This window comes from Biomphalaria glabrata, chromosome 1 (genome assembly GCF_947242115.1).
Source record: "Biomphalaria glabrata chromosome 1, xgBioGlab47.1, whole genome shotgun sequence".
In the NCBI taxonomy this organism is placed as follows: domain Eukaryota; kingdom Metazoa; phylum Mollusca; class Gastropoda; family Planorbidae; genus Biomphalaria; species Biomphalaria glabrata.
This window is the reverse complement of record NC_074711.1, coordinates 10,151,351-10,178,112: the sequence shown is the minus strand read 5'-3', so window position 1 is coordinate 10,178,112 and position 26,762 is coordinate 10,151,351. Positions and strand designations below refer to the sequence as shown.

The 26,762-nt window shown below is 34.6% G+C and overlaps 1 protein-coding gene across 6 annotated transcripts in view; it reads right to left on the bottom strand.

The window, feature by feature from the left end:
- Nucleotides 1-2,060: 2,060 nt before the first annotated feature.
- The window catches only part of LOC106073836 (3-hydroxy-3-methylglutaryl-coenzyme A reductase-like), a 29,849-nt gene continuing 5,147 nt past the window's right edge, over nucleotides 2,061-26,762 (bottom strand). The window contains exons 1-20 of one of the 6 annotated variants that reach the window (XM_056021065.1): nucleotides 23,238-23,377; nucleotides 12,139-12,330; nucleotides 11,731-11,842; nucleotides 10,993-11,080; nucleotides 10,701-10,891; nucleotides 10,259-10,488; nucleotides 9,993-10,135; nucleotides 9,423-9,637; nucleotides 9,032-9,321; nucleotides 8,765-8,880; nucleotides 8,219-8,297; nucleotides 7,946-8,104; nucleotides 6,980-7,065; nucleotides 6,816-6,887; nucleotides 6,552-6,657; nucleotides 6,327-6,433; nucleotides 5,641-5,845; nucleotides 5,385-5,543; nucleotides 4,722-4,876; nucleotides 2,061-4,388 (exon numbers count right to left, since the gene is read on the bottom strand). In XM_056021065.1, coding sequence (XP_055877040.1) covers nucleotides 4,286-4,388; nucleotides 4,722-4,876; nucleotides 5,385-5,543; nucleotides 5,641-5,845; nucleotides 6,327-6,433; nucleotides 6,552-6,657; nucleotides 6,816-6,887; nucleotides 6,980-7,065; nucleotides 7,946-8,104; nucleotides 8,219-8,297; nucleotides 8,765-8,880; nucleotides 9,032-9,321; nucleotides 9,423-9,637; nucleotides 9,993-10,135; nucleotides 10,259-10,488; nucleotides 10,701-10,891; nucleotides 10,993-11,080; nucleotides 11,731-11,842; nucleotides 12,139-12,300 — 2,778 coding nt within the window. In that variant the 5' untranslated portion in view covers nucleotides 12,301-12,330; nucleotides 23,238-23,377 and the 3' untranslated portion in view covers nucleotides 2,061-4,285. Of the gene's footprint in view, nucleotides 4,389-4,721; nucleotides 4,877-5,384; nucleotides 5,544-5,640; nucleotides 5,846-6,326; nucleotides 6,434-6,551; nucleotides 6,658-6,815; nucleotides 6,888-6,979; nucleotides 7,066-7,945; nucleotides 8,105-8,218; nucleotides 8,298-8,764; nucleotides 8,881-9,031; nucleotides 9,322-9,422; nucleotides 9,638-9,992; nucleotides 10,136-10,258; nucleotides 10,489-10,700; nucleotides 10,892-10,992; nucleotides 11,081-11,730; nucleotides 11,843-12,138; nucleotides 12,331-15,093; nucleotides 15,242-15,334; nucleotides 15,356-15,528; nucleotides 15,684-16,080; nucleotides 16,245-23,237; nucleotides 23,378-26,762 lie in introns of those variants that run through there. The other 5 variants (XM_056021044.1, XM_056021059.1, XM_056021075.1 and 2 more) reach the window with 5 other exon arrangements.

The window sequence follows — 26,762 nt, the reverse complement described above, 5'->3', positions numbered from 1 at the left end:
AAACTCAAATAGTTAATTATAGGACTATAATATATCGAATCCAAATAGGTCTAATCTTCAGTAGGGCCTACCTATATCTTATCTTATATAATACAGACGTTACTTCAAAAAAGAAGATGATTACGTCCTTTATTTAGTTATGCATATTAACCAATGACTTAAAAAGCCGGCGGCCGCATACGTGGCATGGGTAGGTTTGTTCAGTTGCAGATAGGCCTGCTTCTTCTCTCAGCTTTTTGTTGGTTCGGCGCTCTTTCACGCTGGCCACTTTTTTGCTTCAAATCTCGAGACTCACAGCTTCACGTCATGAGGAGCGATCGAGAGCTGGGAGCGCCTTCCTGCACACCTCCCCGTACAGAAGTCGTTTGGGAAGGCGATAGTCTGGCATGCGAACTTCATGTCCCGCCCATCGAAGTTGGACCTTTTTACTGTCGCATTGATACTGTTCGTTTTGGATATCTTTAAGCTTTCTGTGTCTGGTATGTGGTCGAACCAACGCACCCTACAGATACTCCTTAGACAGCGTAGGTGGAAGGAGATTAGCTTTTTGATGTGGCGGGAATATAGGTCCAGGACTCTGGTGCATATAAGAGTGATGGGAGAACTACAACTACAGCACTGTAGACTTTCAGTTTTGTGGATATGCTGAGTCCGTTGCCACACTTAGGCCTATCCTGCCTTCTGTTAGATCGCCATACAGAATGTCTTGTGGAAGTCGACCTACTGGCATTCTACAAAGGTGACCAAGCCAGCCAAGGCGTCTGCTGCTGATCTGGCCATTTTGTGTTTCCTTCAAGGAACGCATACGCCCTATGCATGCTAACTTTTGAAGACAAGTAAAAAAAAAATTATAGGCCTATAGAAATAGTAGGCGTAGCATATTTCACATGGCTATTTCTTTCATAGTAGGTACAATTAAGGTCTAATGGAAAAGAACTTGCACTAAATTATAGCATATTTAAGCCTGCGACGAAAATTTTACGTAGTACTATTATTTCGACTCTAATGCGACAGATAAACTTAAGTTTCAAAATCCTTGATCTTAAAATGGCAAACTTTACAAACCATCGGAAAGTGTTTTGTTGCATTTAGCAACACCTAGCAATATAACTTGCATGATTATAGTGCTCTCTGAACACTATAAAGTTTTTGAACAAGATTTTTTTTCCCCTTCGTCATCGATCATGGGTGCGTAAGTAGTGTTATTTTGTTTAGGTACAAAATTTAATAAAATACTCTGAAAGACACAAAGATAAAGGCACATTCCTCGTCCCATATGCTAGGACAAATTTGAACAAATAGGCTACTCCTTCTTCCCTAGTGCTATTAGAGCATAATATGGAATGGGTTGCCTGAGCTAGCCAGGAAAACCAGTGACTTGGCAGAATCGAAGATCAGACTTTAAAGTCATCTTCGAGTCCATAGGATATTAGAAATGTGCTCATCCTCGATCACGAAGGAGGATATATATATTATGTATATATATATATGACTAAAGGCACTATTAACCACTAATACGTAACATTGTCTTCATCATGTAGAAACGAATTATCTGGACGAGAACACGGAGATAGACGAGTCACAGAGGTCAACTAAAGGTTTATGAGTGGACTTCAGGTCACCTGGCCTGAGGAAGATATCACAGTCTTTTAAATGGGCATTCCGGGGAGTATCTATGAAGGAGGTGTATTCTCTGGTGATTCTCCGTAAGGTCATGTTTTAATAGTTCAAGTTTTCATCTGGAACATGACTGATCCTGCTGTTCCTTAACACATTGGCCATGTCAAGATAGCTTATGAGAAACAAAATATTAATACTTTCAGAACAGCAATACATGCGCACATCACTATTTAGCTTTAAGTTCTAACTGTATAACCTTATGACAGCACTGACACAGATTTGTGTAATTATTAAAACCAGATTTATGTGCATGTGTTCATTTCGAGCTAGAGAGAATCTCCATCCTACTCAAAACATAACTGACAAAAAGACATTCTAATCACGTTACATCCAATTAAATCAAACATATTGAAGTGCCTATAAAAGAAGAGAAAACACAATTTAGTCTTCAAAAGTGTGCTGTATTAAAAACTTAGAAAACCATAGAAAATCACAAACACACTACATTTCCATAAATTCAATGAACACAAACTGTTTGGTTGGGAAATACAGTTCATTGTGTAAACAAAAAGTTTATTATCTCATGGCTTTTAACAAAATAAAAAACAACAACAATTGTGTGTGGTTATAAAAATGTCTCAATAATTTACTCTTTTATTGTAGGATACAAAACATTTTCTGGAATGAGTCAATACAAATGTACATTCATTGAAATGAATAATTTCTAGATTAAAAATGGATGGTTTAATGAGTGAATGACAAATGAACAAAGCCATTGTTTTTTTTCTCTGTGTGACCACTATAATATCTTAGATTTGTACATTTCAATGTCTGTGAGATGCAATCAAGTGTGCAGTAAATCACAGTAAAAACAAAAAGACTAGTTCCAATAAAATTTCTTTTCATTTCTCTTTTATTTTTTATTTAAAGTACCGATATACCAATAAACATGAAATTATTTTCATGAAAAGTTCTATATTGAAATTTATAAAGTTTGAACTACAAAATTATTATGAGACTTTATAAAAAATAAAAGTGTGTGATATTAGATGATATTGTCTAGTGATGCACAGTATAAATCAATCAAGATTTAATAAAAAGCATACCATCTCTTCAACATCAATATCATTGAAATTTGAGAAAAATTTATTGATCATGTTTTTTTGTATTATTTAATTTATGTGGCATTGCTAAATCATTGAAAATCAGCTTAATTATTGAGAACATAGAGAACAGTTGTGTAGTAAGACGTCTGTACTTAAAGGAGCTTCATTGATTTTATCTTAGGGAAAAAAAAAATCAAATTTTGACAATACTTAAAAATGTATGTAAGGAAAAAAAAAAAAAGTACTGGAATCATCATTGACACTAATAAGATTGTTTTTAGTTTATAAAAATAAAATCATCACAGTTTAAGCTTAAAAATGACTCAAATTGACTAAATATATGAATGACGAGCATTCAAACAAATAATAAAACGAACACTGTAAAAAAGTTAGAAACATATTAATAAATACAACAAGCAACATTAGTGATGTCATGCACACATTCAGGTTCAAGAAATCTTCTTAAAAACCCATTATGGTAAGTCTACATGATTATAGAACATTATTAAAAAACACACACATTTTCTTGTAAAAAATAAAATGTACTCAACACATACAGAGAAGAGAAAGAAGATTAACCATTTCTATAGTCACTTCTTGCTTATCAGTAAAGTTTACTATGAAACTGTTAGATCAACACAAACTAAACAACTATTGGAGGAAACAGCAAGCCTGCGCAATTTATTTTATGTCAAACTTTTTTTTTGGTCTTCATCCTGATGTATTGAATTTATTACTTACAATTACGTATTCTAAAAATAAAAAATCTAAATTTTTAATAGAAAAAAAAAAAACTTAGCCAAAGCGTTTTGCATTTAAACAAAAATATTGAAGAATTATAGAAGGCAAAATCTATCATTGAACTAACACCATGTGTAAACTGCACTTCATGCCAACAAGAAATGTGACAGAAACAATACCAATCAAATCCCATTAAAGTTGGTACAAGAGTACTACATGTAATCTGTTTGACACACCAGAATATCTGTAGCACACAACATTGAGGTATATATACTAGAAACAAAGCGAGAATAAACATAAATACATACGATACAGAGCAGAAATACTGCTAGATGTAAACCAACAAAAAAAAAAAAAAAATTAAAGCAAAAATTGTTACCCTACTTCAAGGACCAATTCAAAATGATTTAAAAAAATGTGTTAAACTGGTGTCTGTACCTCTAAACAAACAGCCTGAGGTGGCAGTATGGTCCCTCCACCCACTTCAATTGATGGCATGGTGCAAAAGATTGAAAACATATTTTAGTTGTATACTCTTTAGCAATCAGACAAAAAGGGTAATAACTAGTTTTTGATTACCATGTGATTAAACTATTTTCATTGTTGATGGAACATTATTACTAGCTATCAATAGTGGTAGTTATTTCAAGAGATAGAAGATTGAAAATCAATAAACAACTATAATGGCTATACAATAGCAATATATCACTAAAATATTTAGAATGCAACTAGTTTGTTCATCTTCTTATACCATATGCTAATCATAAATATACTGAATAATTTATTTGTGGAGTTATTAACAATGAGCATATCAATCTCTAAGCTGCTTTATTAGTGCACATTCCAGGCATTGTCTTGGCATGTTTAAGACCAGGCATTTCTGTGGGCTTCACAGCACTAGGAGCCATATTCAGAACAGATCTAAAAAGAAATACAAAAAAAAATAATTTAAAATAGTTTTAAGGTTGTGTAGTCAGTCCATATCCTACTTTCCTTTGATTTTTAAATAATACATTAGTTTATGTCTTCAGACTGCAATTGTTTTTCAGACTATCCATAGAATTACACACTACATGACTACATTTATAGCTTACTTATAGTAAGAGTATATACTCTCTAAGCAGAAAAGCATACAAATTTAATTGTTCAATATGATGATATATCCTCATAAAAGCCTTTTATGTACCAATAGGATTGATTCTTCCAGAATTGTGGCATACAAAAATAGTAGTTAAGGATTTTTAAGATTCTTACCTGTTGTGCTTTAAATGAGACTGGACAAGATGACCAGCAGCAAGTGCAGACATAAGAGACAGTTCTCCAGCCATAACAGTTGCACAGATAATTTGAGCAAGACGCTTGGCGTTGTCTCCTGGACACTGGTCGTTGGATCCCTTTACACCTAGCATCTGACAAGTAAAACCAATTGGGATCAATCTCATGATCCTATTTGATCAAGGTATTACACAAATTTACATATTTTATTTTTGTAACAAAGTTATGACCCATTTTATTTTCTAAGTTTTGTTTGATTTAAAAAAAAAAAAAAATTTAAAATGAGCATATCAATGTTCCAATGATTAGCCTAAACAAAAATTACATTGAAGCAAAGTTCAAGAAAAATAATAAAACAATATAACAAGGTCTGTCTAAATTAAAATGTATATAAACTATTAAACACTAAAAATGGACCACATTTTAAAGGCTAAAATTCTATTCTTAGACTCTTTTTAAGCCCACTGCTATCTGCACCTGACCAAAATGTATTGCGATAGATAAATGATGCTGGCGGAAGAAAATGTGCATGACTAATTTTCTTGACAGTTTTAATAGTTTTAGTTAAAATTAGATTCTGTTATTTGAAAATAATTTTACAATTCCGCAGAAAGTAGAAAAGAGTTGCACTGGTGTCTCTACCTCTAAACAAGCAGCCTGAGGTGGCAGTATGGTCCCTCCACCCACTGTGCCCACTTCAATTGATGGCATGGTGCAAGTAATATGGAGATCATCATGTAAGGGTCCAGTGGCTTCCATTAAAACAATACAATTAGAACTGGCGATGTTTTGAGCTGGATCCTAAACAAAAAATATATGAGAAAAGTTGAATCATTAAATCACTACCACTTCAAGACATCAAGTCTTTCTAGTACTGAAGGAAAATAAAAATTCTTACTTGTCCACAGGCAATGTAAATAGCAGTAACAATGTTGGATGCATGAGCATTAAACCCTCCTATGCTGCCAGCCATGACTGAACCAACAAGATTTTTGCTAATATTCAATTCTATCAAAGCAGGAACTGTAGTCTTCAAGACATCTTTGACAACACTTGACTTAACAAAAGCCTCACACACAACTGATTTACCTCGTCCTTCAATCCTATTGGAACAGTTAGTAATTTATTAATACCAATTTGGTTATGATATGATGATTAAAATTAAAAAAATACACAAACCATGAAGATCTAACTCAAATTATTAGCAGAATACCACACATAAAATATTTATAGTTTTTTTGTCAATGGTATTATCTTAAAACTATGTCTATGGCATAATTAAAATTATAAGAAATACTTTCAAAATTTAGTTTCTGCAAATTTAAAATAAAAAAACTAGTTTTTCTTCAAGATATTTTTTGCAAGCAAATACCATAACCTTTTCATATGTAAATTTTAACCTCACTGTTTAATTTTATTGTTTTAACATATTAAAGGCAGTTTAAATCACTTTTGAAAAAAATTGATAATGTGCAATTTATTGGATGTCTGTAAAATTTATGGTCAAATATTTAACTGAAGCTCAGAAAGTTTTTTTTTTTTTAACATTTTCTGCAAAGCAAAGAAAATCTTAAGTGCTTGTACCAATTAATAGCGGCAGGCTTCTTGTCAGTGCAGTAGTTGCCACTTAAACTAATGATCTCCATGTCTGGAAACATCTCTGCTAACATGTTCAAAGCTTTCTCTGAGCCCTGAAATGCAAATAATACTTTTAACAGAGGCTCATTTAGAAGTAACTAATCAACTGAAATTTTAAAAAGTTTTACATGTGCAAAAATAAAACAATATAATTATTATCAATTATCATACCTTGGAAAGCATGTTCATTCCCATGGCATCTCCTGTTTTGGAGACAAATCTTATATAAAGACTTCTTCCAGCTATTCCAACTTGAATTTTTTGAAGACGGGCGAATCTAAAAAATAAAATTATAAGTAAGTGTGAAATTATATAAACATTTGTAGACTATTAATTTAAAAGAATTGTTAGTATTTACATAAACAAATATTAATACAAAATTGTGAAGATAATAATATAAAGGAAGGAAGATACATAGAACTATTTGTTCAGTACCTGCTAGTGGTGTCAAAACATTCTTTTACTAGCTCAAAATTGTCTGCATTTTCTAGCCATGTTTTCATTTCACTGAAACATGAAAATATTTTGTTGTAGAAAACATAAATTATTAAAACCTGTATTAACATTTAAAATAATAAGGATTATGCAAAACTAGTTACCCTGCTTTTAAAGCTGTAGGAAATCTGACCACTGGTCCTCGTGTCATGCCATCATAAGTGACTGTACTCTTGACTCCTCCACTCATCTACACAATTACAGTTAAACTTTGGGTCACAAGGTAAATGGTCACAATGGAAATAGTTACATAATACAAAGAAAAATTATTTTGTTTTATTTACTAAGAGTTTGAAAAGTGAACAAGTAAATGATTTCGGGAACTATGAATTATGATGGAAAAAATTGACATTTTAAAATTAGCTAGTTGAAACATATTAAGTATTCAGGGGTGTCTGATTCTGATATAGAAAAAAGGTTGTATAGTTTGATTTTTGAAGATAATAGTAATTTAATACTGATTTAACTTGTATTTAAGACATTAAAAATACAAGTTGTATACTAGTTGTATACAAGAATTGTAAGTAATGTGATGATTCAAGGATAAGTATTGAATTTTTAAAGTGGATATACATTTAAATATTCAAGAAACAACAAAAGTTATAAAAGTCTACTAGAACTAAATGGCAAAGTGTTGTTGATACCTAATCTGAAATACACTACATACAACAAACAGAACATTTTTACATCTTATCCATAGGCATTTTGTAAAATGTACCTAATTATATTAGCCATCAATAGATAAAATAGCATAAAGTTATCTGACATTAGTAATGAAAAAAAAAAAACTTTTAGTAGTGTTCTTCACTCTTTCACTCCTAACTGATGATACCAACATTGATTAGACCCCATTAAATTAAATTTTGATTCTATAAAATTTAATTTGTGTTATATAAAAAGAGCATGCATTCTTCTATAATTGTATACCTTATATAACATTTCCTGATTGCATACAAATAGTTTAATTATAATAGGGTAGTGAAACAAAATAAATAATTCCATTGGAATGTGAAAAATAATTATGGAGAGAAAGAGTTAAAGTCCCAAGTGTGATGTCAAATTTAACTTACCACTAGAGCCCTACATCCTCTGTTAGTACTAGCAATAAGACAGCCTTCTGTGGTAGCCATCGGGATATGGTAAGAGACTCCATCTAATAACAAGGGACCTGCAAAGCCAACTGGTACTGGCATGTATCCAATTACATTCTCACAGCATGCGCCATCAACCTGTCATATTGAGATTTAATGTATATCAAATTAATACAAGTACATAAAACATGATTTGGTTTAATATACATAATAAATACTGTAATTAGTTACAGCAATAAACAAAATACTCACAAACTTATAATCATAGTTCATGAAAGGCAAATTTTCCAAGGCTGTTGCTTTAGGCAAATGAGAAGTCAACATCTGACGCCTAAATAGCAACAAAATGTATTTAAGAGATATAAAGATTTGAACAACACCAATGTACTAATGAATCAACAAAAACTTCTCAACATTTTACACCTTTTGAGAATATTTCTAACCACTATGAACTTAGTAAAAAATATCACTTCTGGACCTTAGACAAAGAACAAAGAATAGTTAAGTACTAGTATATTTATTTCTGATAAATGTCTAAGAGTCAATGTTTAGAGTCAAAGTGGCCAAACAGTTTTAAAATTAGGAAACATATCTCATAATCAATTTAGCTGGGTAGACTCAGATTCATACTAAGATTCAACCCCATGACCTATTGTTTAGAAGTGAGGCACTCTTGTCATACACTGCACAAGTAGATCTCATTGCACTGCCTCTACTTCTCTGGAGAGATTAGTCAAATAATGAGGTGTAGACACTGAACAACTAACTCAACAAAGTCCTAAGCTTCGTGAAACTGACCTGATGGCTACACCTCTGACGTGATCACTGAGCATACTTTCCAGTTTGTACTGCGGGATGTGTTTAGATTTCACCAGCATGACAACCTCTTCATCTGAGAGGGCTTGAGGACCCTCCTTTAAAACATTCACAAAAATAATTTGTACATTAAATCACTGAATAATTATTAATATAGACTTATTTTTTTAAATAATGCGCCTTATAATTAATTATTAGTACAGACTTAAAGAGCTGCCTTTAACAAACAATAGCTGAATTTCAACTTACATCTGAGTTCATGATAGCCACACATTCTTCCAGAGCATGTGGTGGTTTATCAGAGATTTTGGGTGTATGAATAAATTTGGAGACATTATCGCCAGGCCTGCTTACAGTCTGGCTATCAGAAATGTTGCATTGTCCTTCAATATCTGTCTGAGTTTCTTTGTGGTGTAATTCTTTGGTGAGCTCATCTTCAGAGCTGCTATTATCATCATTATCCTGAGACCCAAGAAAGAAGGCTGGCTTAACTTCATGTTTTACAGGTTCTGGTTCATTCTTAATTTGGGGTTTAACATCTGGAAAAAAAACAAACAAACCTTTTTTTTTATAAAATACTATTACATTAAAAGAAAATTTAACAATGAAATCAACAATTACAATCGAAATCCATACTAACCATCTGTTTTAGGCACTTCTTTAAGTGCAACAGGAGTGTGAGCCTTTCCATTCGGCAGTACATGGTCTACTTTGACAGATTTCTCCATCTCAGCCTGTGATTTCAAACGTTTCTGTACCTCCAAGTCTATTTTACCATCAAAGAAAATATATTTAAGAGCCAAAGCACTGCCTAAAACTAATGTAAGACCATAGTCTAAGTTGGAGGTAAACAACCTGAAAAAAAGAGATTTTTAAAGAATTAGGTTTCCAATAGATTGAAGCAGATGATTCAAAGATAAAACTAACTATGCTAGCTTCATTAAAAAAATATATATAAACAAAAGAAAGGCAATTGAGTATAAGCAGTTAGTAAAGAAAGTGCTGAGCTAAATGGCCTTGATCTACTAGTCATAGACTTGGGTAAAGACTAGAACAAAGAATCCTTATATGCTGAGATGTCTCTGGAGAGGAGTAGCAAAACTATGTAGTACCACTAAAGGAACAGTGGCACCATGAAGTTGGTTCATGTTATCTATACCTATGAACTATTACATAAACCAAAATGACTACAGCTTATTTATTAACTTACCTGCTAGCATAAAATTTCCACAATGGCATTTCTGGTTGAATTGGATGAAAATCATTAGACACTTGATTCCCATCATTTGATATAGCAACAGTAGCTTCTGCTATAAATCGACTATGAGCATGAACAAGTACTAAGCCAGCAGACTGAAAAAGTCAAAATATAAACCTATCATTGTTAAAAAAAAAGTCATACTAATAAAATTAATAAAAACATAAACATTTTTAAAAATTTGTCATAATAATATAATAATTGAAAAGATCACTTACCATTATGATTTTTACCCGCTGAGTAACTGGATTAGGTTTCTTTTCATCTTCTTCTTTCTGGAGCACTTTGGCCAACATCTGCAGTTGTTGTAAAGGTTTTCCTTGGTTACGATCTCTAGAAATCTCAAGTACTAGTGATAAGCAAGCAGGGTAGAATGTCATGAATGCAAGGTAATTAGCTATAACAGACAAGCATCCAAAACAACACATCGTTTCCAACTGTTTGACACCTGAGAACAAAAAATTTCACTTCAGTAATACTATATACAAACAAATATTATGCAAAGCCATGGATAGAGAACATTCAATAACATTTGGTTTTGGCTAAAATGTCTATATGCAATAACAGATATACAGGAAAAAAACAACAACATATGTTTAAGCTTAACCGAACATAAGGACTGACACATTCAACCTCAACATGAACGTTTTCATTATATACCTGACAGAGTACCAACTCCAATAGCCAATGTTTCCACTATAGCATCCAAGGTAATGGAAGGGCCAATAATGGCCATGCCTCTGCCAATGTTTTTCTGAAGCTGATCTTGATTAGCTGCTGTTAAGGAAAAACGAGCCAGCGCACTAGCTTTGGACAGATCGACAAGTAGCAGAAAAAATGGCAATGCTTCACTGAAAAACAACAAACAGACAAGAATCATGATAACATAATAATGAAAGATACGGTTGGATGATGAATAAAGTCAAAATGGAGAAGGAAAAGAGATACTTACTTTAGCCCATTTAGATCAAAGCCAATTAAATTTGCAATAGCAATGCTAAAGATGAAGCTTGAAAATATAGTGAAAACACCCGCTAGTCCTGGTATAAAGAATCAGAATATTGTTAAAAACATCATTACAGATGTTGACAGACAAGCCTACCCTAAAGCCTACAATAAAGTACACCCACGGCTGAAATACTTTAAACTCTGGGCCTCTATCACTAAATGTATAGTGAAAGCATTTAGTACCAATTACAAAAACTGTTAATTGTTATTGTATAAATGAAAAGGGTTTAGCTTGCTTATGTTAGTATTATTCAGTTGGTATTAGGAATTCAAGGTGACAACATCTTGTTACGGACAGAGACTCGACAGCTGTCTTTACTTATTTAACTATAGTCAAAGTATTTAATGGTCTAGACTTAATCCTTCATCTTGTTCTTGTGATAGGCTTTGTTTGCCATAGAAATAGATGACCTTTATATCATCTGTGCATTAGATTGCTAGGCCTGAAAGGAATAATTTTTTTTGTAACTAGATCTAAAGAAAAAACGAGATTATTTACTGTCTAACAGAAAGACCTAAGTGATTAAAAAAAAAAAGCCTCGGTAAAAGAAATAAAAAGAATTAAATTCTATACTACAGGAAAAAAAAAAATAGGGGTGTCTGACACAACAACACAAGTTTGAATGAAATATCTTGGGCCTACTTAATAACAGGTTTGAACAATAAAGAAAAAAAAGCAAACCTAGTAAATACTTGGAGCCCAGCTTCCTCAAATTTCTAAATTGTAAATATATGTACATAATGGCCAGACATCTTGTCAAAGAAAATATGATAACATCAGAACTCTTCATTTCCTAAAACCAGGTAGGAAAAAAAAAAGAATTCATTTATGTCCATGAACATAAAAATAAAAGATAACATTTTCTTAATTACAAAATCTTGATAACTTTTTCATTCACTCAACATGATTATATTAGATATTACTAAGTTTTTTTTTAAGTTGAAAATATAGGGAAAATAATAAAACAAACATTTTGAGACATTATACTTTGATCATTTAACTTTTATGATATATGAAAATTCCTACAGCTTTTCAATTATAAACGTAATTTATGATTAAGGTTCTGAATAAAAAAAAAATCCTAAATACCTCCTCATTGTGACAAATGTAGTTCCAGCCACAGACTTTACTATTGATTGCCCACAAGCTCATGGACATTAAAGATATGGTTAGTGTTAATGTACCAATGAGTACCTCCCAAGGATGGCTAGCACACATCTGGCCATGTGCATTAAATAATTGGGACAACATTTTCCCTGGGACTAATGAACAGGAGGCAACCTTAAATGAAAAGAAATAAATATAAAACAATTATACATTTATTTATGTTTAAGTTTTTTTTCAACTATTGATTTATGTAAGAAAGATAAATCAAATCCATAGCACAACATTAATATCTAATGAAAAATACACTATTCAACTAATTTAACTTAGCTTTAAGTTAAAAGTGAGAAATCCATGCTAAGGAATGTTTCAATGTTATATTTGTGTTGATTTCTATTTATATGTTTATTCATTTCTATTAATCTTCATTTCCATTTTGTATAATAATAATATCTTAATTATCCATGAGAAATTGTATTACAATTTGTACATTATACATATCAAAACATTATAATTAGCAAACAAAATATATATATATTATACGTTCACTGCAGTTTCTCTAAACATTAAAAAAATAATAAATATATTTTATGTTTAATGATTTGATTGCCAGGGGAACAAAAAGTTCTTGTCTGTCTTTGTGATCATTGTATCTCCTTTACGATGGTAAAATGTTGAAGACTTGCTCTTTGATTACTTCTATTGGTGTTTCTATGAGCTCAAATATTGGTTTTTATCTTTTAATTGTTGATTCATTAGTACTTTATTTTAACAATCACTAAATAAGAATTCTATTGTTATTATTATTGTTGTTGTTCACCCAGCATTTGAATCATATATTTTTATTTCTAGATTTTTTGGGTACATTTAAAAAAGAAAGGAAAAATAAACAAATTATGAAAAAACTTTATTTCTCTCTCTCTCTCTCTCTATATATATATATATATATTTAAAAACTAATTAAATCTATGATAAAATATTAGACTAGATATAGTTAGTAGAATTCACATGTTAGTAAATAATTCACTAGATTCTAAAATACAGTTTTATTATAAGTTAATACACTTTCTTATAGAAATTATAGACTACTGAGATGAGATCATGATCAATTAAGTGTCACCTTATTACAATTTTTTATGTCACAGCTCAATAGTCAAATTTATATACCAACTGGATATGACCTGTGGCTTGCAGGCTATAGTTTGGGTATTACTGATCTAGTCGATTGTATTTAGATCTATATCGAACATAACAAATGTTCCCTTAATATGTTTTTAAAATTTTGCCACAAAAATGAAAATAGAGTGTGAAAATGGGTTTGCACCATTTGTTAAAAAGTTTTGTTCTTTAATAGAGATAAATTTTGATATTTTTTACATTTTAGGGCTTTCCAGTTGTGGGAGGGACATTAAACATATCGGTAACTACAGTCTCCACCATAATTTAAGGAACATTTATGCCAAATTTTATCAAGATTGGTCAAACGGTTTTGATTTCTATGCAGGACATACATATATTATATATAATACTACTTACATTCTACTTTTTATGTAGAAAGTAAGGGAAAAAGTGGCACTGGATAGATCCACATGGAGAGTGAGCATAAAGGAAGGGTCCCGGATTGAAGATGCCATACATAACAGTAGTAGAAAAAAGGGTGAAAGTGCAACAGCCCCTGGTGATTACAGATGCAGCTGTGTATCAATGATAGGCCTCTTTAGTAACACAAGAAGTTGCAGCGGGAAAAGATCATTTCTTGGGATGTAAAATGCCACAGATATAGATCTATAGACATCTCTATAATATATATATTTTTAGTATTCTCAATAAATCTAGTCTAGTAAATGTATTAGTAATTAGTAAAAAAAAAACAACAACAAAGAAATAATAATCGATTGTCGTAGGGAAAAGAAGGAAAATTGTTGCTGTAGCTGGAGAGACTACTGAAATAGTGCAAACTTTTAAAAACAAATTAAATTTTACTGCAAATACTGATTATATCAGCAAAAAGGGCACTAAAGACTACAATCACTCAAAAAAATAGAATTTAATGTTAGTGAAAAAGCCTTGGCCATATTTTATCCAGCTCACATCCACAATATTTTAAGTTTTAATATCACTGTCTGGTATGGAAATCAGAACATTAAAAATAAACTTCATAGAATCCTAAATGCTGGTGGTAAAGTCATTGGCTAAAAACAAATCCCATTTGGGTAGCTGTTTGAGAAAAACAATGAAAAGAAGGCTAAAAGGATTCTAATTCTAGAAATAAAAAATCACCCTTCGCCTTCGGGTCAGGATTTTGTGATTTTACCATAATAAAAGAGATAAAAGACACTGATAGCAAAGACAAACAGACACAATTTTAAAATCTATTTTGTCTCCCTGGCAATTAAATTCAAATCATTACATAAAATTAAACTATCTGATAAGTGATATAACAATTTTGCATGTAAATTATGAGTGAGTCTGTTGTGAATGTATATTTTGGTTTTCTATAGTTTTAGCTATGTTTTGTTTGGTGTAATGCACACATTGACAGTTGTAAGACAAATATTTCCTTATTATGGATAATAAAGATTATTAGTTATTTATATCTCGAATATAGTCCTAGATTCTAGAGTCTAGATCTATATCTAGTCTACTATAACTATACTATCACTATCTATAATCTAGATTATTTTCTAGATCTAGAGAGTAGATCTACTATAACTAATCTAATAAATTCTAATACTTAGTAATACAAGCGTAACAAGGTAAAGGTTACAACATCAAGAGACAAGAGTGTTACTGTTACCACTGGTACGAGTGTAAGTCACTTGACTTCTAACTTACTAAGTAAGACTAAATAAGATGATTTAAAATTTAAAGATGAGATTGAGAGTGAGTAAGAGTCTAAGAGTTACTAAAAGACACTGAGAGTTGGACTAGTCAACTTACTTAGTAGATTTAAATAGATCTAAATTGACTAAATCAAATAGATTTAAATAGATCTAAATGTATTATAATTATAATCATAAAGAATATACTATACTATTACTATACTATAGAGATCTAGAATAGATCTAATAGTACTAATTTATCTAGATTATTTAGACTAGGTCACTAGATTCTATATAGATCTATCTAGACTTGGCTTAAGTAGAATCTAGTAAGAGAGAGTCTGGATCCAGAAAATGACCTAAAGAAAAGAGAAATCAATGGCCTAGGTAGGCTAAGACTCATACAGTAGAGAGTTACAAAAAAAATATCCGGAGAACCATAATGATAATGCGGTGTAAGTCTTTTTTTTTTAACTGTGTAGATCTATCTTTGTTTTTTGTTTTTTTTTTGAGCCTGCTAGATTCTAGATCTAGTTTGAAAAACAAAACTTACGAAGAATGAATAATCCAATCACGTATTTAAAATAGCGAAATTGTGGGTCATGGAGATGCTTTTTCAGTAAATAATCTAGAACTAGATCAAGATCTATAGGTCTAGACTCTAGACCTGGATCCAATGGAAACACTATCAGATGGAAATAGATCTATAGTAGCTTGGCTAGTTGGTAGCTGAATCACCGCCACATAGAGACAAAAATAGAAGTAGGTTGGGCGACACTCAAGTTTCAACATTTCTATTAATAGATCTAGAATTATTCTGTTCTTACACTAGATCTAAATCTTTTTCAAAATATTAAAATTAATTGTAAAAAGAAAATCAGCATTTGAAAACTAATTATGCTCTAGATTTCTATTGGGTATAATAGTAATACTAATAGGTTTAAGTTAAGCTAGATCTAATGCAGATCTCATTCGACCCCTCCGTAACGTGAACAACGCATGATCAGCTATTTTTAGTCCCAGACTCAGACCCCCTAAGCCAAAATAATATTTATATTTTTGTATAAAACATGCAATCATATTGCTGTCTGTATGCAAAACCTACCTTAAAAATTTTTACAGGCTTTGACTCTGTTGTTGGAATAATTACACTTAAACGAGGAATAGAAATAATCATCTATTTTTGTAAATATCCACTTCTAAAGTTGCCGGTACTCATTGCCGTTACCATAGCATACATTAATTTCAACCTCACCTCATAGTGAGAATATCGACTGAGTTCTTCTAGCGTTCTGATTGGTTGGTATTTTGAGGTCAAAGTTGAGTTGTGTGCATATTGGCCTCAGTTTGTAGGCCTTAGCAGCACGTACGACCAGGTCTGACCAAATAGGCGGCTTCTTCGGAAATATTGACGTTTAAATAACATTGTATTTAGTTTTGATTAATAAAAAAATCTAAATCTAATATTATGAGGGGAAAAAAAGCTAGATTTAGCAGATTGAATGTGGTTGAAAAATTTTAATGTGTTGCTCGTGACAATTAGATCTAGTTTTTTTTAAAGGAAGATGATAAATGAATATTTAAATTCTACTAGATATCCACTTATCTAGATCTAGTCAATCTAGAAATCAATCCTATACTATTAAACTAGCAATTCTGTATATCTATCTATGTTTGTAAAATGTTTTACATGTTTCGGATGTTCCTTCAGAGTTGAAGATAATTACTTCCTAGTCCAAACCTCCCGCAGGACGACGGGGGATGGGAGCGGGCACGGTTTGAACCAGGGACCATCGATAAATCTGAACGACAGTCCAGCGTGCAAACCGCTCGACCTGACAGCTATCTATCTATCTATCTATCTCTCTCTCTCTCTCTCTCTCTCTCTCTCTCTCTATATATATATATATATATATATATATATATATATATATATATATATATATATATATATATATATATACAAACACACACACACACAGTTGAGTTTAAAAAAAAACAACTCCAGAAATTTTTTTAGTTTACCCCCCCCCCAAAAAAAAAGCAGATGATTTTGACGATAAAGCTTTCCTTTTCGTTATAAAATCTAAAGCAAGCTACGTGCAGTCACCGAATTCGATGAGCGTAGCCAAGAGAGTTACACAATTTCTACCAGTCGCTGGGCTCCATTAAAATAGTGCAGTGAATTGAAAATTTGGTTTTTGAACTAAAAATTTTACAGTAGCATGATAATGCATTGTAAATTGTAATTACCTCAGAATATGCATTTTTTGTTTTAAATGCAGGAAATAGTGCTTGGCGATGGGGCTCCGCCCCGGACTCGCTGGGGGAGCTTACAGCGCTGGCAATAGCTCTAGGGCGGAGTGTCTTTCCACTAATTCCAGGAAAAACCTTTTATAGGCTACAATAAACGTCTTCCGAAATAATGAAGGTTTGGAATGTAATAAAGATTAAGCAATTACACACACGCACACACATAGGCCTATATATTGCTTACTAATCCTAATAGCAATAAGAAGATAATGCGTGTCTATATTCGTTTTCTTATCTAAATGAAAAGTTTTAATCTAACCATAGATGCTGTAAATGGATTCAAAATATAAAAAATTGTGTGCTGAAGCATGTGTGTATTTTTATTTTTTCAGTTTCTTCTATTAATTCACAGTTTTCATCACAGTCCCCCCCCCCCCCGCCCCAACACACCAAAAAACATGAATGTCTAGTTTACTTTGTTATTTAAATATAATATATATATACGATTTAAAAAATAATAATTTTTACAATACTTTTCACTGTCGTGTCACTTGTTATTTTTCTACCTCCAATGTTCATGCAAAAGGATTAAGAGACTTAAGACTCGTGTAAAAAAGAATGAATGCTATTGTTACTTTTTAATCCTGCACAAATAAACCTGACAGTGTTTTGGGGTCTAAAAAAATATGTAAAAAATACTACCGGATATTTCCTTTTTTTTTGTTTCTTTTAAATTGAGTAGGCGAGTTGTATTTTTTTATGAACTAAAAAGAATACGTGTGGTCTGATTCTAAAACATTGACATCTGGAAGAAAAGACGTAGGTCTATTCATCTACACCAGCGATTCTCAACCTTTTAAGCTCGGCGTCCCCCTTTTTTACAATCTCCTCTTCGACGACCCCCATCCACACAGCAATAGAAGAATAGACAAAAACAATCCATATTTTCTATGGTCTTAGGCATGGGCGTAGCCAGGGGGGGTTCTTGGGGTTCAACCCCCCCCCCCCCCCGAAATGAAATCCCCCCCCCCCCCGGGGGAACGGAATTAAGTGAATGATTTTTGCTTTCATTTTGTTTATTTTAGGTGAGATTTTAATACTAAATCATCACTTACCACAGCACAGCCGAGGCAGTTTTGAGTTTAAATCCCCCTACCAGGGGGTTTTGAGATTTAAAAAACCCCTACCAGGGGGTTTTGAGATTTAAAAAAACCCTATCAGGAGGTTTTGAGATACAAATCCCTCTACCAGGGGGCTTTGAGTTTAAAACCCACTACAGGGGGTTTTGAATCTTAAACCCCCTACCAGAGGTTTTTGCAATTAAATCCCCCTCTTCTATAAAACAAAACAAAAAAATGCAAACAACAATCCCCAAATTCCAACATCACAGTTGAGGAAGATTTTGATTTTAAAACCCCTTCCAAAATTTACGATAAACCCCATCTTCAAAATAAAAAAAGCAAATTACACACTCAAAATTCTATGAGCGTAGCCAAAGGGGTTTTGAGTTTCAACCCCCCCCCCTCCAGTTGGGGTTTGAAGCTAAAAAGTACCTCTTCAATATAAAAAAAAAGCAAATTACACACTATAAAATCTATGAGCGTAGCCAAAGGGGTTTTGAGTGTAAATCCCCCTCCTTCAGATGGCTTTTTCTTTAAAGTTTAAAACCCTCCAGATGGTTTTGAACTTAAAATTCCCCTACAGAGCGTTTAGAGTTGAAAACCTCTCTCTTCAATATTATTTTAAAGCAAACTATAGTGACCGAATTCTTTAATCGTAGCTAAATGGGGTTTTGAATTAAAAACGAACAAAAAAACTCCAGAGATTTCTTAGTTTAAAACTCCTCAACAGATGATTTGACGAAAAAACTTTCCTTTTCGATATTAAATCTAAAGCGAATTACAATCATGTAATTCCAAGAGCGTAGTCAAGAAAGGTTACAAATTTCTACCAGTGGCTTGGGCTCCATTAATAAAGTGTGAATAGTCTTCTGCCGAAATTGAAAATCATTAAATGTATCTCAACAAAGATGGCTAAGACAGATTTTAGGAGTCAGTCATAGAGATCGGGTCTAAATAAAAGAAATCATATGCCGAACTGGGAGTCGAACCCTTAGTAAGGTTGTGACAGAGCGTCGCATGAGGTTTTGCGGGACATGTTCTCCGACAAAATGAATTACGCAAAATAAGAGTTGCGGAAACAGCTTGCCGAAAATTCAGTCAGTAAGAATAGCACAATAGGTTTTTGAAATAAAAGTTTTATTAATAGCAAGATAATGCACTGTAGATACCTCAGAATATGCATTTTGTTGGCTTTCAATACCAGAAATAGTGGCCGGCGGCGGGGCTTCGCCCCGCGGTGGGGGAGCTCTGCGAACTCCCCCAGACCCCCTTGCTAGCACGGGCGGGGAGGCTACAATCAACAATAAACGTCTTCCGAAAGGGTCAGAATGTAATAAAGATTAATTATGCACACACACACACATATATATATATATATAATTTTTTTCCGCGTGGGGGGGGGGGGGTTTCCCCCCCCCCCAAACCCTCCCCGAAAAAAAATCCTGGCTACGCCCATGGTCTTAGGCGACCCCTGGCAAATAGTCAATCGACCCCTAAGGAGGTCGCGACCCACAGGTTGAGAACCCCTGATCTATACTGTATGGGAAGTTCCATGACAAAGCGTCCAAACCATCATATACCGTTAATTATTATGTTTTCTTTCAAACATGAAATACACACACACACACACACAGAATAGAGAGAGAGAGAGATTGTCTTAGATAGAGAAAGAAAGATATATATATAGAGAGAGCCTCTTTAGCAAGAAAAAATGGCTTTGACAATCATTCACAACATCTAAAAACTCTGTTATTAACTTCATCCGCCACGACTTTCAGTGCGAGGGTTAATTCAAGTCGTATTTGGTGTTTTACCGGAAATATAGGGTTAATTTAATTCGTATATAGTGTTTGTCCGGAAATATAGTGTTAATTTAATTCATATTTAGTGTTATGTCCGGAAATATAGGATTAATTTAATTCGTATTTAGTGTTTGTCCGGAAATATAGTGTTAATTTAATTCATATTTAGTGTTTGTCCGGAAATATAGGATTAATTTAATTCGTATTTAGTGTTTGTCCGGAAATATAGGGTTAATTAATTTGTATTTAGTGTTTGTCCGGAAATATAGGGTTAATTCAATTCGTATATAGCGTTTTTCCGGAAATATTTTCAAAAGACGTTGATACGATAACCGACCTACAAGCATCATTAACGGATTTGCCTGGGATAGGACATGTATAGATCTGTAACATAATGTATAGGCCTATCAGTAAGGCTGTATTTATCAAAGGTATCAAACTGACGCCGATTGCAACTTCAGCATCCTGATTCATTACCTATTATTCAGAGGTGATAGAAGCCTATTTAAATATTCTAAATTGTGTAAGGAACATTTAAAGGCGGGCAATTAAGTAAACCCCATAATGACATCTCCCATGCCAATACGCCTAGTACATTTTACTAGTAGGCTACACAATATATTTTTTTTTCTTCGAAAGTCTAGTCAGTTACCTGACTGCTAGAAGTAAGCGTCCAAGCTTATCTTTAACTGAAGGGGCGTGGCTTTAGTGCTGGGCCTACATGACCCCGTCTCAGATAATAACAACTTTGAAATTCTTTCCTGAACTTAATTAATCGACGTTGATAAAAAGTAAAACTTAAGTATAACGTGTGCAGGGGCGCACTAGTTGAAAGGAATCCCAGTGGACCGAACTGTCGCATCCTCTTACCACTTCTTAGTGTATAGGCAGATCAAGGGACCACAATTCAATGGGAAAAAGTGGAAGCAGAGTATCAATAAAGAATTATGATTACGTAAGGACATCAACACGTAGGACCTGTGTAGTGTATTCGCCACTGAAGAGAAAAATAAAGAAAGAGAAAGATAAGAGATATTTAGGGAGAGGAGAGTTGAGAGAGAGAGAAAAATGAGGGAGGAAAGAGAGTAGAAAAGGTGGGGGGGGGGAGGAAGAGGCGATAAGAGAAAGAGGGGGCAGAAGGAGGAGAGACGAGATGAGACTGAGGAGAAGGGAAGAGGGTTAGAAGGAGGGTATAGGAGCTAAGATAAAGAGAAGTTAGAAGGCGAAGAGAGGAGCTAAGAGAAAGTGAGGAGAGAAGTGGGAGTAAGAGAAAGAGAGCAGGGAGAGAAAGAGAGAAGGGAGGTAGAGAAGAGATAGGGAGGTGAGAGAACACGTGACACGTAATAGGCCTACAAACTAGACCCAAAGACTTGTTCTTACAAAACAAAACAACATAGAAAATTTCCTGTCTTCTATTTGCTTAAACTAGTAAACATTTTGAGTAAACTTCTTTAATTCGTATCATTATTGATATTTTAATCCTTTTATCTAGATCCCTATTACCTAATACCCCCCAAAAAACCAGGTCATAGTTCGCTATATTTGGGTCACAGTCAGGGCGATGACACAATGACCTATTTAAAATGTATCTCGAACCACTGCTAATACCACAGTATCTAAACATTTTAGACAGCATATTCTTTAGATTTTCGTTCTACGAAATTCCATTTTTTTGTATAGCCTTCGACCTTAGGCATTTATGGTTTATATTATTTAAAATTTGGTTATTAGATCTAGTTGATGTTTGGCCTCTTGTTTGAACTTTTCCAAAAAATCTTCAGCGTTCCGTCAAAATTAATTTGAGAACCACCGTCTCTTTGCAAGTGTAGCAAAACAGAAATTCAGCTTACAGTAGTGAGTGTAACTATTAACTAGTGTCTTGACTTATCTAAGCGCTGTCACAAACTATAAATAACGTTAATTCCGAGATAACAAATACAGAGCCTAATTCGCATGTCGTGATTCGTTGATCATAACAAGGTCCTTTTGTAGCATTCTCGAGAGCACATTTAGAATTTTTTTTTCTTATTATAGAAGAAAATTCTGAATTGCTCGAAAGGGAAATCTATATAATTTTAAACTTACTTTAAAATTGCCCAAATTTCTCTTTTTTTTTTAATCGAATGAAAGTTTTTTTATTCGATATATTTGCTTAAAATTTATTGTTTTATTTAGTTTGAACATTGTCTGCGCTGGGTGTGGCAAAGTATCTAGGTCGCAGCTGGTGCTACGTAGCCACGGGAAATACTGCATTTCACACTAACCTTCGGACCCGAAGACAAGCCTTATAAAGCTTATAACTTATTTTTTGTTTGAGACTCCCTCATCAAGTGAACTGTTTTTATCGGGAAATTCTCGAAGACATATTTTTGAGAATATTTTGTAACTGATTAGACATATTGAAACAAATATGTACTAAGCAGAACCACACATTTGTGATTAAGTCTATATTTTATCACTCTTTTATCTCCTGAACAACTTGGCAGTGACTTTATAATTAGGAGCAATTTTGTTTTTTAAATTTCATTTTACATTTTGAAATATGCAGCACTGACAACACACTAAAACATGTTTTCAAACTGAGCTTACATTTTAAGTCTTTCTTTATCAAACTCTGAACTGATCTCATATTTTAGAAACTCTCAAGTAGAAATAAAATTGTTTTTTTAGAAACTTCACGAACAGATCCTAATTTTGTTAAAACACTTTCCAACTGATCATTTCTTGAGAAATTCAATGAAGTTATTCTTAGTCCTCAACCTTGAAAAAAAACAAAAAAAACTAAAAGAATCTTTTTTTTTTTACTTTTTATTAACTTATTTGTACCCTACAACTTTGTAACCACACCACAAAGTAATACAGGCCCGCGACTATAACCGAGGCCATTCGTTACAGAAGGCCTTAACACTGAACAGGTCTGTACGACATGGCAACGAGCTATTGGTCTAAACTGCCCACACCTTGTGACATTGTAGGTTAGTGCTCAGGCCTTCTATAACAATTGGTCTCGATATAACCCGATCATTCTTTCGGTCAGTTCTAATTATCGTTGGTCAAAAGTAAACCTTTAACAAAAGCTCATTTACCTCTAACAAACGTCTGCTTCAGTCCAGGCCCAAGGATATCCTATAACAAGTAAACAAGAAACTGGAACTACTACTGCCTTTGACAATTTACATATCCAAATAAAAAGTGGCGTGATGTCAATACTGTTTCTCAGCTGTTTCTAGATTTGGGACAAAGCCAATACGAAAAAAAAATGAAGTAAGGTCAACGATTTTTTGAATTTCAATATCTGTGGCGGATAGGCCTACTGTGTGAGCGATGGTGGATAGGCCTACTGTGTGAGCGATGGTGGATAGGCCTACTGTGTGAGCGATGGTGGATAGGCCTACTGTGTGAGCGATGGTGGATAGGCCTACTGTGTGAGCGATGGTGGATAGGCCTACTGTGTGAGCGATGGCGGATAGGCCTACTGTGTGAGCGATGGCGGATAGGCCTACTGTGTGAGCGATGGCGGATAGGCCTACTGTGTGAGCGATGGTGGATAGGCCTACTGTGTGAGCGATGGTGGATAGGCCTACTGTGTGAGCGATGGTGGATAGGCCTACTGTGTGAGCGATGGTGGATAGGCCTACTGTGTGAGCGATGGTGGATAGGCCTACTGTGTGAGCGATGGTGGATAGGCCTACTGTGTGAGCGATGGTGGATAGGCCTACTGTGTGAGCGATGGTGGATAGGCCTACTGTGTGAGCGATGGTGGATAGGCCTACTGTGTGAGCGATGGTGGATAGGCCTACTGTGTGAGCGATGGTGGATAGGCCTACTGTGTGAGCGATGGCGGATAGGCCTACTGTGTGAGCGATGGCGGATAGGCCTACTGTGTGAGCGATGGCGGATAGGCCTACTGTGTGAGCGATGGTGGATAGGCCTACTGTGTGAGCGATGGTGGATAGGCCTACTGTGTGAGCGATGGTGGATAGGCCTACTGTGTGAGCGATGGTGGATAGGCCTACTGTGTGAGCGATGGTGGATAGGCCTACTGTGTGAGCGATGGCGGATAGGCCTACTGTGTGAGCGATGGCGGATAGGCCTACTGTGTGAGCGATGGTGGATAGGCCTACTGTGTGAGCGATGGTGGATAGGCCTACTGTGTGAGCGATGGTGGATAGGCCTACTGTGTGAGCGATGGTGGATAGGCCTACTGTGTGAGCGATGGTGGATAGGCCTACTGTGTGAGCGATGGTGGATAGGCCTACTGTGTGAGCGATGGTGGATAGGCCTACTGTGTGAGCGATGGCGGATAGGCCTACTGTGTGAGCGATGGTGGATAGGCCTACTGTGTGAGCGATGGCGGATAGGCCTACTGTGTGAGCGATGGTGGATAGGCATACTGTGTGAGCGATGGCGGATAGGCCTACTGTGTGAGCGATGGTGGATAGGCCTACTGTGTGAGCGATGGTGGATAGGCCTACTGTGTGAGCGATGGTGGATAGGCCTACTGTGTGAGCGATGGTGGATAGGCCTACTGTGTGAGCGATGGTGGATAGGCCTACTGTGTGAGCGATGGCGGATAGGCCTACTGTGTGAGCGATGGTGGATAGGCCTACTGTGTGAGCGATGGCGGATAGGCCTACTGTGTGAGCGATGGCGGATAGGCCTACTGTGTGAGCGATGGTGGATAGGCCTACTGTGTGAGCGATGGCGGATAGGCCTACTGTGTGAGCGATGGTGGATAGGCCTACTGTGTGAGCGATGGTGGATAGGCCTACTGTGTGAGCGATGGTGGATAGGCCTACTGTGTGAGCGATGGTGGATAGGCCTACTGTGTGAGCGATGGTGGATAGGCCTACTGTGTGAGCGATGGCGGATTCAGTAGTTATCTATCTCTTTCTCACCTCCCTCCGCCCGCCCTCTAATGAAATTGTAAAAAAGCTGAATCATAACAACAAGGAAGAATTGTTAAATCACCTTAATGACAATGTTATACAGCAATTATTTATAAAAGTGGTTCAATCACTGGATTTTAGAAAGCACAGACCAAGTATAGAGAGATGAACATAGCAACAGACGGGACAATACAAATGTCGTCCGGGCCAAGAGCTAATCTTAATTTTTCCACTAAGAAGAGCACACACAACTTTAAACTTCTGTTCAGATCGATTAAATCCAACTGTAAACATATATCCCCCACATTTAAACTATTGAACATCATTTTTTTAAAAGTATAGGCCTATTTTATAAAAGAGTCCACAGAAGAAGAAGAAGGACCGTCTTGTAGTCTACATTGATAAGAGAGTTGAAAAGCTAAGAGCATTGAAGATCAGTTGGTGAGTTAACAGATAAGAATCGGCGAAATATCACTTTTTAAATCTTCAGATGTGACAATAACCGAAGTAAACGTTAAAAATTGACTAAAGACACTGTCTTCTGCGACTGATTGTGGACAATGCTGCCATTCAAACTATTGAAATATATTGTCAGAAGACTTGTGTCGATTTTATGGAATACTGCAACTACTTTCACCCCTCGCTATTAAGTAAGGTTCCCCTTTCAGACCTTGAGATCGATGGGGCAGATGATGTAAAGGTCATCTGCTTCTGTGTCCCACAGTTAATGAGGGTGTCATGTGACCAGCACAACGACCAACCGCCTTTACTTTTCCCGGACGAATGTCAAGTACCCATTTGAGCTGGGGTGGACTCAAGGCGCTCAAAGATCCCGAAATTTAAAATCCCAGTCTTCACCAAGATTCTACCCCGCCCTTCCCGGTTCAGAAGCCAAGCGCTTTACCGCTCAGCAACAGCACCCCCACCTCTCGCTATGCTACAATAAAATTCGGTTCTACGATACCCCCTCCCCCTTTCCCAGAATGTACACATTTTAAACCTGTTCTCTAGCCCAGAGAATCCTTGGCGCCAAACGTACTGTATATAAGAAAGATGCTTACGGTACCTTCGTTACCTCCAAGAACATCTTCTGTTATGCTCTCAAGGAAGATATTGAAACGTGGTGAAAAAAGGTTTTACGGGCGTTAATAAAAAGTAATACAGGGGCGTCACTTTCTCCAATAAGCTCACGATCCATTGTCTTTATTTTCCTTCCAACTTTTATTTGAATGTATGTTGCGTCATGTCACTATGTACGCTACTAAGTTTGTACTGACACAACCTTAAAACACTTATTCATATGCCTACATGTATACAAATCTATTTAGACCAAATAAAAATGTTTGTTCGAGATACCAAACAAAAATAATTAATTACCAATAGTTAATTAACTAATAGGTAAATATTTTTTTTTATATTGATTCTTGTGTTGTCAGGTAAAAGAAGAAATTGTGCAAAATTTCAGCTTGAACCGAGATTGGGTTTGAGAGAAATAACGTGGACACAAGTTTTTACCAGACAGACAGACAGAGTTGAAATAAACTTTGTAAAAATGAAAAAAAAAAATTTGATGAAAATTATAAAGTTTTTAAAACCCCCCACAAGATTTTAAATCATTTTCCGGTCTAAAATTGGCGTATAATAAACTGCAAACACGCTCAATCACAATTAGATGTAGTTACAAATTATTATTTTTTTTTAAAAGCCTCTATTTAATGTTTT